The following is a 17,571-nucleotide window of genomic DNA, read 5'->3' on the forward strand; positions in this document are numbered from 1 at the left end:
AAAATCTATCAAAAGCCATCAGTGAATGAATTCCAGCACAGTGTTGCATGTCTGCAGCAGTGTATGAGTGGAGTAGAAAGTTCGGTAATGCCGTGACTTCTGTGATAGAAGCTCAACGCATGGGTCACCCACACCACGTTTTGACAACAGAGACCATTGCAATAGCTGAAGGGATTGTGATGGAAAATCACTATGTCATGGTGGGTGAAACAGCCTCAAATCTGAAACTTTGTTATGGTTCAGCATATCATATCATTCATCAAGTGCATAAGTTTCGCAAAGTGTCTGCAAGGTGGGTGCAACGGTACCTCATTCCAGAACTGAAAGAGGGACGCGTTGACGTCTGTGAAAGACTTTTGCGGCGCTTTGAAGCGGAAGATTTGTTACAGGAGACGAAACCTAAGTATACAGCCAGCAACCTGAAACAAAGAGGGCAAGCAAGAAATGACTCCATTCATTAACAAAACGCAAGAAGTTCTGGCTGCAGTCATTTACAAGAACAGTTTTGCTGACTCTTTTTAGGGATGAACGAGGCTTTGTCTTTGAAACTACATACTTAGGGGAAACATCATCAACAGTGCGTCATATTTCAATACGTTAAAAATCAGGTTCGACCTACAATAAGATCAAGTTAACGTAGACTTCTGGGCGTAAGTGTCAGTTTGCAAGATGAAAGTGCTCGGCCTCATACTGCCCAAGCAGCATTTGCAACCATAGACGACATGCACTTTGATACTCTTCTACATCCATCATACTTACTATACCTCGTACCCAAAGACCACTCAAAGAAGCGATGGTAGGAAAGAAATCTCGTTGTAATAAAGAGGTTCGACAGTCGGTACGTTCAGTGCCTGCACAGAAGACCAAAACAAATTTATTACACAGGAATCAATACACTACCTGCGCGCTTGAGAAAGTGTTGAATGACAAGGAGACTATGTCGGAAAATGATACTCTTGTTTTCCACTTTCGTTCAATAGAAATATTTAAAGTTTTCATTTGATTTCCCCTCGCATTTTAGTGACTGTAACTGTATGCTAACATCTAGTGCAACGAGAGGTACTTAGGAAGAGTTATTTCAAATATGCAAATGTACACCCTTGCTTACATTTAGCTAAACAGCTTTTGTGGGAACAATAAACAGTCAGAAACCTTGATGCAACGACAGAGCCTCCCATGAGAGCTCAACCTGGCGATGTTTACGCCACAATGTTCTGGGATATTCTCGATATTATAGCGAAAAGTTTCAACGCTAACTTTAACAAACACCGTATGATTGTAATCGTCCTTTAGAAAGTTTTCATATGCCATTGAAAAGTATATCGTTCTATTAAAGAAATGGTTTTCAGTGTTTCGGCTGACGTAGGAATTCGAATCAGGATGAACTGCCTACATGAGTAACTTAGCAGTAGATAGCCTCGATGTTGCGAAGCAGCTTAAACACTTAACAAAGGAAAGGCTTACGGTCCAGATTGTATACCAGTCAGATTCCTTTCAGAGTATGTTGATACAATAGGTCGATACTTAATAATTATACTCGTATACAACAGGCCACTCGCAAGATCAGCACCCAAACACGGGACAGTTGAAAAAGTCACATCAGCTCCCAAGAAAGTAAATAGGAATAATCCGCGGAATTAGTGACACATGTTACTATCGTTGATCTGCTGTAGGATTTTGGAATATATGCTATGCTCGAAAAATTACGAATCACCTCGGAAAAAAAAGGATTTTTTTTGCAAATAGCCAACAGGGATTCAGAAAATATTAAATCTTTATTCTCAGAGGTAATGAGTGATACCGACAGGGGACGTCAAATAAATTCCATATTTTTAGATATCCAGAAGGCTTTTGACAAAGTTCCACTCAAGCGACCTCTAATCAAATTGCATGCCTATGTAGTATCGTATCAGTTGTGTGACTGGGTTCGTAATTTCCTGTCAGAAAGGTCACGGTTCGTAATAACTGACGGAAAGTCATCGAGTAAAACAGACTGCTCTAAGGCAGTGTTGTAAGTCTTCTGTTGTTCCTGATATACACAAAATACTTAAGAGACAGTCTTATAAGCCTTCTTATTGTTCGCAGATATCAGATGATCAAAACGAAATGAAAAATGATTTAGACAGGATATCTGTATGGTCCAAAAAGTGGCAATCGGCTCTAAATCACATGAGTACTAAAAAGAATACGCTACATTTCAGTTATACCATAAATCACACAAACCTAAAGGCTGTAAACTCAACTAAAATGCTTAGGTATTAAAATTACGAATAACTTAAACTGGAAAGAGCACACAAATAATGTTGTGGGTAAGACAAACCAATGGGTGTGATTTATTGTCAAAACACTTCGAAAACGTAATAGGTTTACTAAACAGATTTCTTACGCTACGCTTGTCCTCACTATTTTGGAGTTGTGCTGGTTGATGTGGGGTCATCATCAAACAGAATTGATGGAGGGCAACGAAATAGTTGAAAGAACAGCAGCCCATTTTGTATTATCGCGAAATAAGGAAGTCAGTCCCACGAATATGATACGTGAATTGGGATGGCAGCCATTAAAACATAGGCGCTTTCCGTTGCGGCAGGACATTCTCATGAAATTTCATGTCCCATCTCTCCCCTAACAGTTTGCAAATATTTTGTTGGCATCCACCTACATAGGGAAAAATGATCATCAAAATAAAAGAAAGGTTTGCACGGTGTGGCGGTTTATGCGTATCATCAACATGGACAAATGCAATGAATATGGACGATATGATACTCTATGGTATTCTGCAGTTTGAATTCACTCTGTTATTTAGCAGTTGCATTGATTTGATTTTGTAAATGATACTGACAATATTATACACATGTATAATGCATTATTCATACTACAACTTCTCCCGGATAATTGTTTTGTTCAAATTGCACAAGAATTCCACCTGACGTAGTGTAATAATGTTGACTGTAAGTTGTGTTCATATCACTAAAATTACATATCGTACATCAGAGCTTTTATAATTTTTGTCTTCGATGGATTTGATTATTCTTAGCAAATTGATCATGAAAAAGAACCACAGAATACCACCCGCACACAACACTGACGTATGCTACCAGAAATATTTTTTCCCGTGATTCGTGCGTACTTTAATTTTAGCATCATACGTCAGCAATGAAATCTTGTTCAACAATAAATACCATCAGCACTGTTCTTAGAAAATGCAGTCTGATTAGATTAATTTTTTCTTTTATAAATAGAGTCCAGTACCACATTTATTTCTTACACATCGGAATATTGTTTGCAGTTTCAAGTAATTTAAATTTGCCGCTGTGATAGAAGTTAAAATGGCGGCCAACAAAAGATAGAGGATTTCTTTTTTAATTAAGATTTTCCTTTGCTCAATAAATAATTAATCATTTAAATTGATGCCACCAATAAAAAAATGTAAAATTGTTTTGCAAATTAGTTTAACACAAACCCATGCTATTTTCAACTAGAAGTACAGCCGGCCGGAGTGGCTGAGAGGTTCTCGGCGCTTCAGTCTGGAACCGCACGACCACTACGGTCCCAGGTTCGAACCCTGCCTCGGGCATGAATGTGTGTGATGTCCTTAGGTTAGTTAGGTTTAAGTAGTTCTAAGTTGTAGGGGACTGATGACCTCAGATGTTAAGTCCCATAGTGCTCAGAGCCATTTTTGAACTAGAAGTACAGACGAAGTTGCTATATAATCGCACTAACAATGACTGCACTTCTTGCAGCTATTATAAAACAATTAATACAAAATTAAAATTAAAAGAGGAAGTGATTTTTCAATAATTAATCTTAAATAGTTTTAACGCATTTAGCTATATTTGTTTTTTACCAGCAAATGAACATAAAAGTACAATTATTTTACATTAAATGTTTTTCATTCAACAGACCTCAAATCGATTCGCGTCTTGCGTCGGCGACGTACATCAGAAGAAGACGACAAAAGGGTACAAAACAAAAGAAAAGAATGACATAAATTAACAAAGAATGTGAGACAAATATTGTCTCTGTTTTACATAATTATCATCTTTTTAAGAAATAATTATATAATTGAATGAATATTATTTAGTTACGTAATTTTCCACACGTTCATATTCCACTCGTAATAAAAATATATATATATATATATCGTGGTTGTTATAACGGAAAGATTTGTGTGTTCGTTTTTCCTGAGCGCTGTTCGACAGTGGAACGGTGGAGAAGTACCTCACAGGTGGTTCGATGAACCTTTTGCCAGACACTTAACTGTGAATTGCAGAGCAATAATGAAGGTGTCGATTTAGATGAGAGGATTAAATACAAAAAAAAGCGTCCTTCTTGGCGTGCTATCATTTGCCGAAACTGGTGTTCTGTTATTCTCTTCGTTCTATTAACAAAAGAGACGTAACGTACTGTGCGACCAACCTCAGATAAGAGATTAGGTACATGACATTACTACAATTCTACATCTTTATTTATGCACCACAAATGTACTTTGTTGTTTCAGGCTTCCTGAGTACAGGCGATGAGGCTTCTCCTGGAAATTATGGCTTGAAAGACCAGGTGGCAGCGCTTAGGTGGGTTAAAGAGAACATTGAAGCGTTCGGTGGCGATCCTGGGAGCGTCACCATCTTTGGGGAGAGTGCTGGTGGTGCCAGTACTCACTACCTCATGCTGTCTCCGCTGGCCAAAGGTAAGTCAGGCCCAGCATCTTTCTGCCTGTCTACTACGGGAGGCATACAGGATTGTGCGATATTTAAAGTGACCCACAACTTTAAGCAAAATTAATCTGGTGAAGCGTAGCGCCGTATAACGATCCTGCCTTGGAGGCGGTTAAGTGGGAGATGTGTCACGAGAGCTGGATAGTGACAGATGGTGACGCAAGACTGGACGCGCACGTAGTTTATGTATCAGCCGATAGAGGACAATATTGGATAGGGGGACTGTGATTTTAGTTTCGATTGTGCCCACTAGAGTGCACTAAAGTAATAGAATGTTTTTCATGAACTGTTCTAGTATTTTCATAAAGTGTTTATGTCTTTTTGTGTATGCAAAATGTTATAAATGTGTTTTAGCAGTATGAATGTTGTGTGAGTGTCGTGTAAGGTTAATATGAAGATAATTGTTTAACGAGTTATGTAGCAGGATTTAGTGTGGGAACATTTCGAAGAAGTATGGATATGGACAAAGGGGATTTTTGTAGAATAGATTTGTAAAGTAAGTTTATGGTAAAGGGAAAGTTAATTCAGGTATAAATAACAGTAGTAAATAACTCTATGCATAAACAAAAGTTCAGCATAGTAGATAATTACGAAAGTGCAGTCGTTAGGTTTACTATTTTGCCATTGGTTATTGATGAAAAGAGCGGACTGACGCGAGAGAGTGTTGTTTTGCTATTGGCTGTTGAGTAAACTGGCCAATGGTAAAGCAATATTCTTCGCGCGCCTTTCTTTGCTGGTAGAGAAGACTGGGAGTATTCTAGAGGAAGAGTGAAAGCCTAGCCATGAAACAGATCGGACGTGTATAGTAGTAGTTCCAATGGAAGTGATAAGTTGCCGGATCTAGCAGTGTTTCATACCTCAAAAGTGTTGGAAAGTGACGGCATAATTATTCCGATGGGTGTGTAGAAATTTCGGAATTTTTAAGTGTATTTTGTGACGAGAAAAGACATTATTCCGAGTGGCGTATTGAGCAGGTCGGTGGCTAAAAAATTGTGACTGCATTTGGTACCGACAGACTTAATATTTGGCGAGCATTATCAATCAAAAACAATCAGTATTATTTTTGTAGTTATTACGTCTTCGGGAAATGCAACACCATAAACTTGCTAACGTGAGTGAAAGGGATTGTGAGTGACTGTGTTAAGACTAGCACGGGCTTGGCCGCGATACTTTTTCACCTAAGTTTCAGAATAAATTAAGGACAGAATTTCCAACCTTTCATTTCATGTGAAAACTTTCTCCCGAAACGTAGATTAGTGACTTTAATTGCAACCTGGTTCACGTCGAAGTACAGTAGGTTTCGCTCGGCTTCCCTACTGATGATCTGCTGAGACAATGTTCACAGGTAGGTGCAGGTTCGTCGTAAAGGGCCGGAAAGAACCGCGCCGCCGCACTGGCAGCTTTGAGCTGTACGAAGTAAGACGTGTACATTGCACTTTGATATATACTTCAAGAAATGTAATCTAATATAACCTGGAGCATACTGATATGATGTTATCTTGACAATGCTGTAAGAGGTATGACTTCAAGAATGACGTTATTATCGAACTTCACTGGCGGAATCCTCTTAATACACTCTCTCCACAGTGTTTCGCGATGTCTTACTGAGGGATATTGAGCCAAATTCTGTCCGATTGGAGCATTAGATCGTAGAAATGCCGAGATGGTTGGAGTGCCCTGGCCAAAATGCTCCTAACGCTCTCGACTTGGGGAGATCTGACGATCTTTCTGAACGATGTAGGGTTTTGTAAGTGCAAACAAAAGTAGTGGAAACTGTCGTCGCGTACGGGCGGGGATTATCTAGACGAACTGTGAGCCCTGGATGAAGGACAACAAAATGGGGCGCAAAATATCGTCGTATGTCGGTCTGTAAGGGTGCCGAGTATGACAGTCAGAGAGGACACGTTATGAAAAGAATTGGCACCTCCGACCGTCACCCCTGGCTGCCGGATTCGGGAGGACGACGGTTCAATCCCGCGTCCGGCTATCCTGATTTAGGTTTTCCGTGATTTCCCTAAATCACTCTAGGCAAATGCCGGGATGGTTCCTCTGAAAGGGCACGGCCGACTTCCTTCCCCATCCTTCCCTAATCCGATGAGACCGATGACCACGATGTCTGGTCTCCTTCCCCAAACCAACCAACCAACCTGGCTGCCGGTCCGTATCGCTGGCGACACTAAGGTTGGTTCCCACCGCTACCTGCGAGGATTCCCTCACACTCCTTCACTGGTTATCGGGACTCAGTTCCAATCATCACTGGAGACAATTCAAGTCAATGAGGTTCCAGGCCGAAGATGTGTCTAGAGGGGCCCCGCACACCAGTGGGATAACAACCTGACAGTCGCACTCCACACGGCGTGATGGTCTGGGATGCCGTTTCTTTTCGTAGCAGAAGCCTTTTGGTTGTTACCCGCGGTACCCTTACAGCACAGCGGTACTTCGATGATATTCTACGCACCGTTTTGTTGCCCTTCTTTGGAAGCCATCCTGGGCTTACATTTAAGCAAGATAATTCCCAGCCGCACATAGCAAGCGTTTCTACTGCTTGTTTTCGTGCTCGCAAAGTCCTACCTTTGCTCCAAGGACCTTGTTGAGAATGTTTGGAGGACCCTCAAGCCAGCTCGGAATTTTGACGATCAAACGTGCTAATTGGAGAGAATTTGGCACGAGGACAGGGCAGAAGGACATACAACAACTCTACCAATCAATATCATGCTGAATAACTGATTGTATAAGTGCCAGAGATAGACCAATGCATTACTGATTGCTCAATTTGTGAAGCTCATCCTCTCGAATAAATCATCCAATTTTTCTGAAAATGTAACCACTTGTTTGTTTATACTTATACATCACATTTACGCGTTTCCGTTCCGTTCTCTTCGGATAATTCCTTCGTGTTCTGTCGTTTTTTGTTGTCTTAGATTGTACTGTAGTCTGTTGGGGTTTGGAATCGCATAGCGATATCTTATAGCTGACGAGCGAAAATTTTGTTTTGCAGGTAGCGACTGGCTTCAATGTTTAAATATTTTCTGGCATTCAGAGACATTAGTCTTTAACAATGGAACACAGAGAGCAGAAATGTCTTGTTTTCGTTCGTCATTGCAATTTGGTAGTGAGGAACACGTTGGCTAACATCATTCTTCCAACACCACGTCAACGTTTGGCTGTTGTTAGAACATCTTATGGGACTTAACTGCTAAGGTCATCAGTCCCTAAGCTTACACACTACTTAGCCTAAATTATCCTAAGGACAAACACACACACCCATGCGCGAGGGAGGACTCGAACCCCCGCCGGGACCAGCCGCACAGTCCATGACTGCAGCTTTAGACCGCTCGGCTAATCCCGCGCCACTGAGGAAGGCAAGGGAATATTTCAAGTTTTAGGACTACGTATAATAAAGAATTGCTATGTGCAAACCAACTATCACGTTGGCGACTGCTTTACTTTTTGAGTCAACTAGACCCAACAACTAAAACTATAAATAGCCTGGCGAAATTTCTTGATAAATGTAGTCACATGTCAACAACGTTCTACTCTGTGATATCGGAAGCAGTTTTATGGCACGCAGAAGACTGAAAAGTTATAAAATGTTAATCTGCACCCTGCAGAAAGCTGCAAACCATAATATACGAGGGTTGGAACTTAAATAGTGGCAACCATTTATTCACAACCGATACAAAAGAGTTACATGTTTGCACCTGTTACTGTCCTTCAATGTAGTCACCAGCGTTGTGTAGAATCCGTTGCCAGCGATGTGGAAGACGTAGTAGAGCCTGTTCTGTTGATGGTGCTGATGGAGTGGTCTACTGCCTGTCGAATCTCTGGAACAGTTCTGAAGCGAATGCCACGAAGTGGTTCCTTCATCTTCGGAATCAAATCAAAGTCACAAGGACGTAAGTCCGGGGAGTATGGTGGATGCTACAGTACTTCCCAGTCCGATCGACCGAACAGAGCAGACAAGGCTTGCCCTGTATGCGCCCGCGCACTGCGCACTGTCGTGCAAAATGATGGCTGTGTTGTGCAGAAAGTGTCGCCGCTTCTTTCGCAAAGCTGGTCGCAGGTGATGCTCCAAAAACGAACAGTAATACGGTGCATTGACGGTCTGCCGTGGAGGAACGTAATGCGTTAGGATAACACCATCACACTCGTACACGATAATCACCATAACTTTCACCATACTGGGGGCTCTGACGCAGTTTCGACTTTCCCGGCGACCCATAATGACGCCATTAGTTAGACTGGCGTTTCAGTTTTGGCTTCGTGGCATTCGCTTCAGAACTCTTGCAGAGATTCGACAGGCAGTAGACTGCTCCATTCGGACGATCAACTTAATAGGCTCTGCTTACGGTATACTACGCCTTCCACATCGTTGGCTGGCAACGGGTTCTACACAGCGCTGGTGACTACTTTGACAGACAGTAATAGGTGCAAACATGTAACTCTTTTGTATTGGTTGTGCATAAATAGTTGTCACTATTAAAGTTCCAACCCTCGTATTGTAAGGGGTAGTCAAATGAAAACCGATCACCTCCCACAACGGGCCCATGCAATGTTTCCATTAAAAACTAATAATAGGGATGTTACAATAACACGGTGAAAGATCAGGACTCTACGGAAGATGTTGCAGTGCTTCCCGACTAAATATCTAAATTGTAGCCGTGATCCGACTGGCAGTGTGGGGACAGGCGTTATCGTGCAACAAGATGATTCCATCTGACAACATTCCAGCAGCCCGAGAACAAACAGCAGAGCCGGGAGTGGAAACACCCTAGCTTTCAATTTCTTTAGCGGGTGCGATGTGGGATGTTTCCACTGTTGGCTCGGCCCTTTCCCCTCCAGCAGTCGCAATCCTGTCGATCATAATCATCCTGTTGCAAAATGGCGCCCCATTCCATGATCCGGTTGTCGTAGGTATTCGGTTTTCATTTGACTAACCCTGCTATTTAGGGCCGATGTTTTCATATTTACTATTTGTTCTGCAATATGTTCAAGAGCCCATTTAGGGTCTTGTGCAAGAATCGAAATTCTTATCCAAATTAACTTTCATTCAGTGTTCCGAATGAAGAGAGATCATAAACGTTCAAAATAAAAACGTTACAAATCTTCAAAATGAGATGTCATAACAGTAATAGAAATCGTCGTCAAAGATTGTAGTGCATTGTATTATGTCTAATTAAAGACTATCTATATAACTAAATATCTATCCCGGGACACGGTCACCCAGTCCCAATTGCAGATTGATTGCCTAGAGGCGGAAAAGAAAACAAAAAAATATAGATTTTCAATATTTCGTTCAGTTATTGACCGAATTAGGAAATTCAAAATGCTTCCATAACCATTTATTAAGAGCTATAATCTTATGTTAAATGTTAGCACATTAGGATAAGTATTACTTTTGTCAACTGTGTAGATCCTGAGGCATCCAACTCGAGGCATGCAAAAATACCCAGACTATACTCATCCAGCGTTTGAGAATGAGAGCATTTACAAGGGAGGTCTCACAGCTCGAACAGGAACGCGGTGTTCCAGTTGCATTAGGAGCTTTGCATACCACTGTGATTAGGATGGTTGAAGCATTCGATTGTGTCATTCTTAGTTTGCCTTCTATCGTACGTAAAAAATGTACGTGAAGTTTCTCAAAAAAAGCATGAAAAAATATGCAGAATCACAAAAGGATATCTCGGGAATCCTCAGAGTTACATTCTTGAGCTGCTAAATGAGATGCCACTTGAATCACGTTCTAGAATTCAGCAACGTGTATGGGAGCATTGTATTCAGCTAGGATTTTGAAGCGTAGGCTGATACACGAGCAGACAGCAGACTGTTGCTTATAAGAGAATGCATTTTCATTATGAAAATTTTGTTTCTTTATTTAGTGTCGATGTCACTGCAGAGAGCTCTCAAACAGTCTGTAATCCTTCTTGCATGTATTTCATCTTGCCGGAAAAAAACATGCTTCCAAAGGATATACGTGTTATGTTGTTTTCGATGGAAAGATCATGCATTCAATGAATCATTTAATAGAGGTTGTGCTCTTGAGCACTCTATGTATCACACTGTAATATAAAATTCTGGTTATTTCAAAAATGACTCTAAGCACTATGGGACTTAACATCTGAGGTCATCAGTCGCCTAGAACTTAAAACTAATTAAACCTAACTAACCTAAGGACATCACACACATCCATGCCCGAGGCAGGATTCGAAACTGCACCCGTAGCAGCAGCGCGGCTCCAGACTGAAGCGCCTGGAACCACTCTGCCACAACTGCCGGCTCTGGCTATTTGCGACATTGTATCAATAACATTCACGAACAAGGATTTTAAATGGTCTTTTGACATTTTCTCATTTGTGATAGCCGCCAAACGTAAGTTTGATGGAAGATTATCAGCAACAGCCTTTTTAATTTTCGGGCAGAATGTTTTTTGTGGACGACAAATATACAGTTTTTTGTTATGTGTCCACTCATTCAAAATCCAATATCTGCTGTTTGAGTATGAGCTGTTCTGTGCGCAGACTCGACCAGGGCAGCTGTTGTTTTTTCTCCTTTTTCGACAGTGTCTCACTAGAAGTTTCGTAACTAAATAGACTTTAACTAGTGTACCAAATGCAATATGGTTCTATTTGGAAACTTGCAAATTTTCTGGTTTACTTCTTCGACAAAATGGGCACCAGACTGTATATCTCTATCTATCATGTAATCATTGATGTACCTATGGCACTTGCTGTATTCTTTCTTGAAGCTGCAGAACATTTAAATTTTATGTACGTAATTTCTCTCGCTTTTTTGCAGTGCCCAAAATTTCACGTTCCAATTATAGACACATTTTCCACCATTGCATTGACGTCACATTAAGATAGAATGTGTTCTTTTATCTCCATTTCTGTTCCCTCGAAATAGATGTTGATTAGATCTTTTTTCTCAACACAATCAAATATTAATTTGATGCTCGATATGCTTATTATATATGGGTGTCTCTTCAGACACGACTAATAGGTCACAACTTTACTTGGAAGTGTATGATAAACATCATAAATACGTTCAAGTCGTTCTTCGAAAAACTTTGTTAAATTAATAACTATGATGGATTTACTTTCTGGTGGAATTTTATTGTGACCGCAACTGTTAGCTTCTCTTTGAGTAGTAGTGTTTCCGCCACAGTCACCAGCACCACAGTCTTGAACTCTATTGATACACAGATCGTCTATAAAGTAGTTTTCCTTAGCCACTATCCTAAACAAGTAACTTCAGTCGAGGAGTTCATGCTTCTGAGTAATCATATCCTCGAAAAACAATGCAAAAGTGTGTATGTATGAGTGACAGTACCGACACACGTACACTAGACACCTGAACTACTTGCTGAAGTAACACACTGACTGGCGTGTTCAAAATTGTAAGTGCTGTCGTGTAAAAACCAAGGACAACACAAACACATGCCTTGCATGTTCAAGGCAAATTCCCGTTCGAGCCAAGAAACGTCCTTGATTAGCGACTTTGGACAAACTGTAAACATAATTTCAAATCCTTACGCAACGTTTTCTCGCTGTGAAATGCCACAAAATGATGAAAGGAAAATTCATTGCTTACTTATTTCTGAAGCTCATGATGTAAAACTTCAGTATAGAACATGATGTTTTAATACATTACTTCTTTATTGCTGACTGTATTCGCAACAAATTTAGCAAATAGTGTCCACATATACCACTGAATGTACCTGTAAAGTTGTATCATTGTGCGCAACGTAGTTCGGGAGATACGATGTTATAAACGTAGGGGTTGAGGGAAAAATTATCTTTTGCTTAAAACGATGCACAAACAATCCGTATTATACGAATCCTTATTTGCTATTGAAAATACTTAGCGGCTTTCTCCAAATCCAAACACAATATCAAAAGTTTTCTAAGATTTTTCTCGCTTACATGCTTAACGTCAAATACAATCTAAAAAATAAAAAGAATGAAATTAAAAAATCGCACCATGAATGAATTATCCGAATGGGACAGAAATCGATAGACAGAATGTACAGACAATCACATGTTTACAATTTAAGAAAAATTGGATTATTTATTCAAGAGAAAGAGCTTCACAACTTGAGCAAGTCAGTAATGTGTTGGTTGACCTCTGGCCCTTATGCCTAACACTGATTGACAGAGTTGCTGGATGTCCCCCTGAAGGATATCGTTCCAGATTCTGTCCATCTGGCGCATCACATCGTCAGAGTCCCTAGATGGTTGGAGGACTCTTCCGTGAAGTTCCAAACGTTCTCGAATAGGGAGAAATGGAGCTACCTTGTTGTCCAAGGTAAGGTTTGGCAAGCACGAGGGCAGACATGTCTTTGGCCTGGAATCTCATTGACTGGAGTAGAACTGTCTTCAGTGATGAGTTTCGCTTTGAACAGAGCCCCAATGACCATCAAAGAGGTGTCCAGAGACGCCCTGGACAGTTGTGGGATACCAACCTGACTGTCTCCCACCATACGGCCGGAAAACCAGGAGTAACGGTCTAGGATACCATTTATTTTCACAGTTGGCCCCCTTCGGCTGCCATCCGCTGCACTCTTATGGCGGTACGACGACGATATTTTACGCCTTGTTTTGTTGCCCTTCATAGTAAACTATCCTGAGCTTACATTTCAGCAAGACAATGCCCACCCACACACGATTGCAGTTTCTAATGCTTGTCTTCAAGGTTTTTTTTGTCACATAAATCAAACTTCAGATCTCGTTCAGGCAAAATAGCACCAACAACTGTCGTCATCAGTAGTGAGCATAGACAAGAAAACATTTGGTTCGCTACATAAAAGAAAAGACACAAAAGCAGTCAGATGATAACGACCTATGCTCGTAAGAAATTAGAATTCTATGGTAAAGGAATTTGTAGTTACAAGAGTGTATGCAAACTTCAGTGACAGTTTTGTTTAATCTACAGGTCTTTTCCACCGGGCGATATCCCAGAGCGGCGTAGCGCTGTCGCCGTGGGCAGTTTCTCAGACCGGCGGTGAGCAGAATGCGCGAAAGTTGGCTGCCCTGATGGATTGTCCAACGGAGCCCAGTGCAGCGCTGGTTGACTGCCTCAGGAACGTAGACGACTACAAACTTGCTGGGGCTCAGACTCAATACGCGGTTGGTTTCTTAGTGTTTTGTTTAACTGATGCAAGGGTAATTTCACAGTAACTATCACTCGTACACTTTCTGCACAATATAAGACATTCGACTTCACAATACCATAAATTGAAGTAAAATGGAAAATCATTTAGTTTTCTTTACTTTTTTTCATCAGTCTTCTGACTGGTTATTGCATCTCGCTACAAATTTCTCTCCCGCACCAACCTTTTCATCTCAGACTATCAGTTGCACCCTGTGTCCTTAATTATTTGCTGGATGTGTTCCTGTCTCTATCTTCCTCTACAGTTTTTACCCTCTGTAGCTCCCTCTAGTACCATGGAAATTATTTCCTGATGTGATCTTGCCACTTCTTCTTGACACTGTTTCCCATACGTTCCTTTCCTCCTCATTCCTTAGCTTATCAAACCACCTAATTTTCATATCTCGAAGTCTTCGATTCTCTTCTGTACTGGGTCCCCACAGTACATGCCTCTCAAATGCTTCGGCTCTCTTCCGATCCGACCTTCCACTGTACATGTCTCTCAAATGCTTCGCTTCTCTTCCGACCCAGCTTCCCACAATTCTTGTATCTCTCCCATACAAAGTTGTGATCCAGACGTACGTTCTCAGAAATTTATTTCTCAAATTAAGGCCTGTTTTAGGTACTACGTAGCAGCTTTTTCTTTCCCAGGAACGCCCTGTTTGCCTGTGCTAGTCTGTTTTTTATGTCCTCTGTGCTGTGTTCATTGTGGGCCATTTTGCTTCCTAGGTAGCAGAATTCCTTAACTTCTTGTACTTCATGATCCCCAGTTTTCATGTTCCCATTTCTGCTATTCCTTATTACTTTCACCTTTCTTCGATTTACTATCACTCTATATTCTATACCCATCAGATTGTTGATTCCATTCAATAGATTCTTTAATTATTCTTCACATTCACTGAGGATGGTAACGTCATCAGAGAATGTTATCATTGGTGTCCTTTCACCAAGAATTTTAATCCCATGCTTGAACCTTTCTTTTATTTCTGTCATTGTTTCTTCGATGTATAGGTTGAACAGTAGGGGTGAAATACTAAATCCCAGTCTAAAACCTTCTTCAATTCGAGCACTTAGGTCTTGTTCTTTCACTCTCATTGTTTGTTTTTGGTTTTTGTTCACATTGTATATCACCATTCTTTCCCTATACCTTACCACCACTTTTTCTCAGAATTTCGAACATCTTGCACCATTCCATACTATTTAACGCTTTTTCTGGGTCAATAAATCCTAAGAAAATGCCTTGATTTTTCTTTTGTCTTCTTTCCATTATCGACCACAACATCAGAACAGACTCTCTGGTGCTTTTACCATCCCTAAAGTCAAAGTGATCCTCATCCACTAGATCCTCAATTTTCTTTCCTATTCTTCTGTATATTACTATTTTCAGTAACTTGGATGAATTAGCTTTTAAGCTAATTGTGTGATATTTCTCGTGCATATCGGCTCTTGCAGTCTTCAGAAATGTGGTCGATGATATTTTTCCGAATGCCTGATGTTTATCGCCAGTCGCGTACATTCTATACACCAACGTGAATAGTCGTTGTGTTGCCATTTTCTACAATGATTTTAGAAATTTCGATGAAATGTTATCTATTCCTTCTGCATTATTTTGTCTTAAGTCTTCCAAAGCTCGTTCACTTTCTGATTCTAATACTGGATTCCCTATCTCAGCCCTGTCAACTACAGTTTGTTCTTCCACCATGTCATCAGAGAATACCTCCCCGCCACAGAGATCTTACCTCCCTTTTATATTCCCCCAAGTTTTATTTCCTCTTTTCGATATGCTGAGTCAGTCCTTCTGACATTCATTTCTCGTTAGATTTTTATCTCATTTTTCATTTACTCATTTCACCTTAGCTTCCCTGCACTCCTATTACTATCAATCCTAAATGACTTGTATTTCTGTATTTCTGAATTTCCCTGAATATTTTTGTACTTCCTTCTTTCCTCGATCAGCTGAAGTACTTCTTCTGTTACCCATGGCTTCTTCGAATTTACCTTCCTTGGACTTATGTTTTTCTTACCAACTTCCATGATTTCCAAATTTAGAGATGCCCATTCCTGTTCAACTGGGGTGTCTACTAAATACTCATTATCATAGTATCTATACATATATGACTTCAGAATATCTTCCTGACCATGACGTAACCTGTCTGAAAGTTCCCATATGCCCCACTCCATTTCAAGCATATCTCTCCCTGTTGTGATTTTTGAACAGAGTATCCAAGATGACTAGCTGAAATTTTTTGTAGAACTCAGTCTTTCTCATGTCTCATTCCTACTACCAAGCACATTTTCTCCCACAACCCTTTGTTCTATTCATTGCCCTACAACTGTGTTTCTATCCCCCATGACAATTAGATTTTTTATCTCCCTTTCCCATACTGTATTATGTGTCCAATATCACCATATATTTTCTCTACCTCTTCCTCTTCTGTTTGGAACTTTGGCTTTTGTACTGGAACTAACGTTGTCAGTGTTGGTTACCTGTCGATTCTAGGGAGAACAGCCCTACCATGAACTGTTCACATTAAGTCACTCTCTGCCCTAACGTTTTGTTCTTAAGAAATCCTATTCCTGTTATGTCATTTTCTGCTGCTGTTGATATTACCCTACAACTTCTGACCAGAAGCACTTGTCTTCATTCCCTTTTACTTTAGTGGCTGTAGACTGATTCTTAGCATTTCCTTTTTAAAATTTTTTAGTTTCACTACCACATTCAAACTTCTGGAATTCCATGCCCTGACATGATAGAATGTTACTCTTTTATTTGTTATTAAATCTTTCTGTCATGGTCACGTCTCCTTTGGCAGTCTCCTACCTGAGGTCCAAATTGGCAAGTGTTCTGGAATCACTGTTCTGGAATCCTTTGGCAATGGAGAGATCATAATGATACTTTTTCAGCTGCACACCTCATGTCGTCTGGATACACATTATTTGTCTTTAATGCAGTGGTTTTCATTGCGTTCTGCATCCCACTGATCTTTGATCATTGGCGATTTTCTGCCTCTTAGGGGCAGTTCCCCGCTCCAAAGGCAAGAGAGTGCACTGGAATCTCTGTGAATTGCTCTGCCCTCTTTGACAAGGGCATTGCCAGGATGGGGGTGAATTCTTATCCTGGAAGTCTTCGGCCACCATTGCTAATGATTTTCATTCAAAGTGGTAAACTGATAAGCTTTCGAATTATTTACATTTAATGGATGTCACCATATGGAAATATAACTTCGAAGCATAAGTGTATGTGACATTAATGAAAAAATTTCTCATATGCAGTTGAAGACAATGCCGATAAACCAAGTCTAAACGTACTGTTTACAGCAAGTGCGCATGATAAAGAAGAGTAGTAATTAATGTGATTCGAACTATTAAATAAGAGGCGAATTTTAGTTCACAATCTGTAGCTCTTTCTGCGCAATTAAGAAATGTCTACATTGTTTTTCAAGAACGTTAATTAGCAAAATAACGAAATGTGTATCTTAAATGATCAAGAATTCTCTAATTACAATTTTTTTTACAGAAGAAGGTAAATCATCACATCCGATTCTGTTTTGCCCATCGATCATTAAGTAAGGTTTATCATGATTAATGAAATGGATATCACAGAGTATGAATTTTCTGCTTTGTGTTATTGCGGCAGCAAACATCGACCTCTTGCATAGTAACACAATAAAAAGAAACACATCATTAACAAAATGAATAGACGGTATGTGTA

General features: G+C 40.3%; 1 protein-coding gene across 1 annotated transcript in view; it reads left to right on the forward strand.

Moving 5' to 3' along the window:
* LOC126174807 (venom carboxylesterase-6-like) overlaps positions 1-17,571 on the forward strand; it is a 121,652-nt gene that overhangs the window by 20,513 nt on the left and 83,568 nt on the right. The window contains exons 4-5 of the mRNA XM_049921181.1: positions 4,499-4,684; positions 13,644-13,837. Of these exons, the coding sequence (XP_049777138.1) occupies positions 4,499-4,684; positions 13,644-13,837 (380 nt within the window). The remainder of the gene's footprint in view (positions 1-4,498; positions 4,685-13,643; positions 13,838-17,571) is intronic.

This window comes from Schistocerca cancellata, chromosome 3 (genome assembly GCF_023864275.1).
Source record: "Schistocerca cancellata isolate TAMUIC-IGC-003103 chromosome 3, iqSchCanc2.1, whole genome shotgun sequence".
In the NCBI taxonomy this organism is placed as follows: Eukaryota; Metazoa; Arthropoda; class Insecta; order Orthoptera; family Acrididae; genus Schistocerca; species Schistocerca cancellata.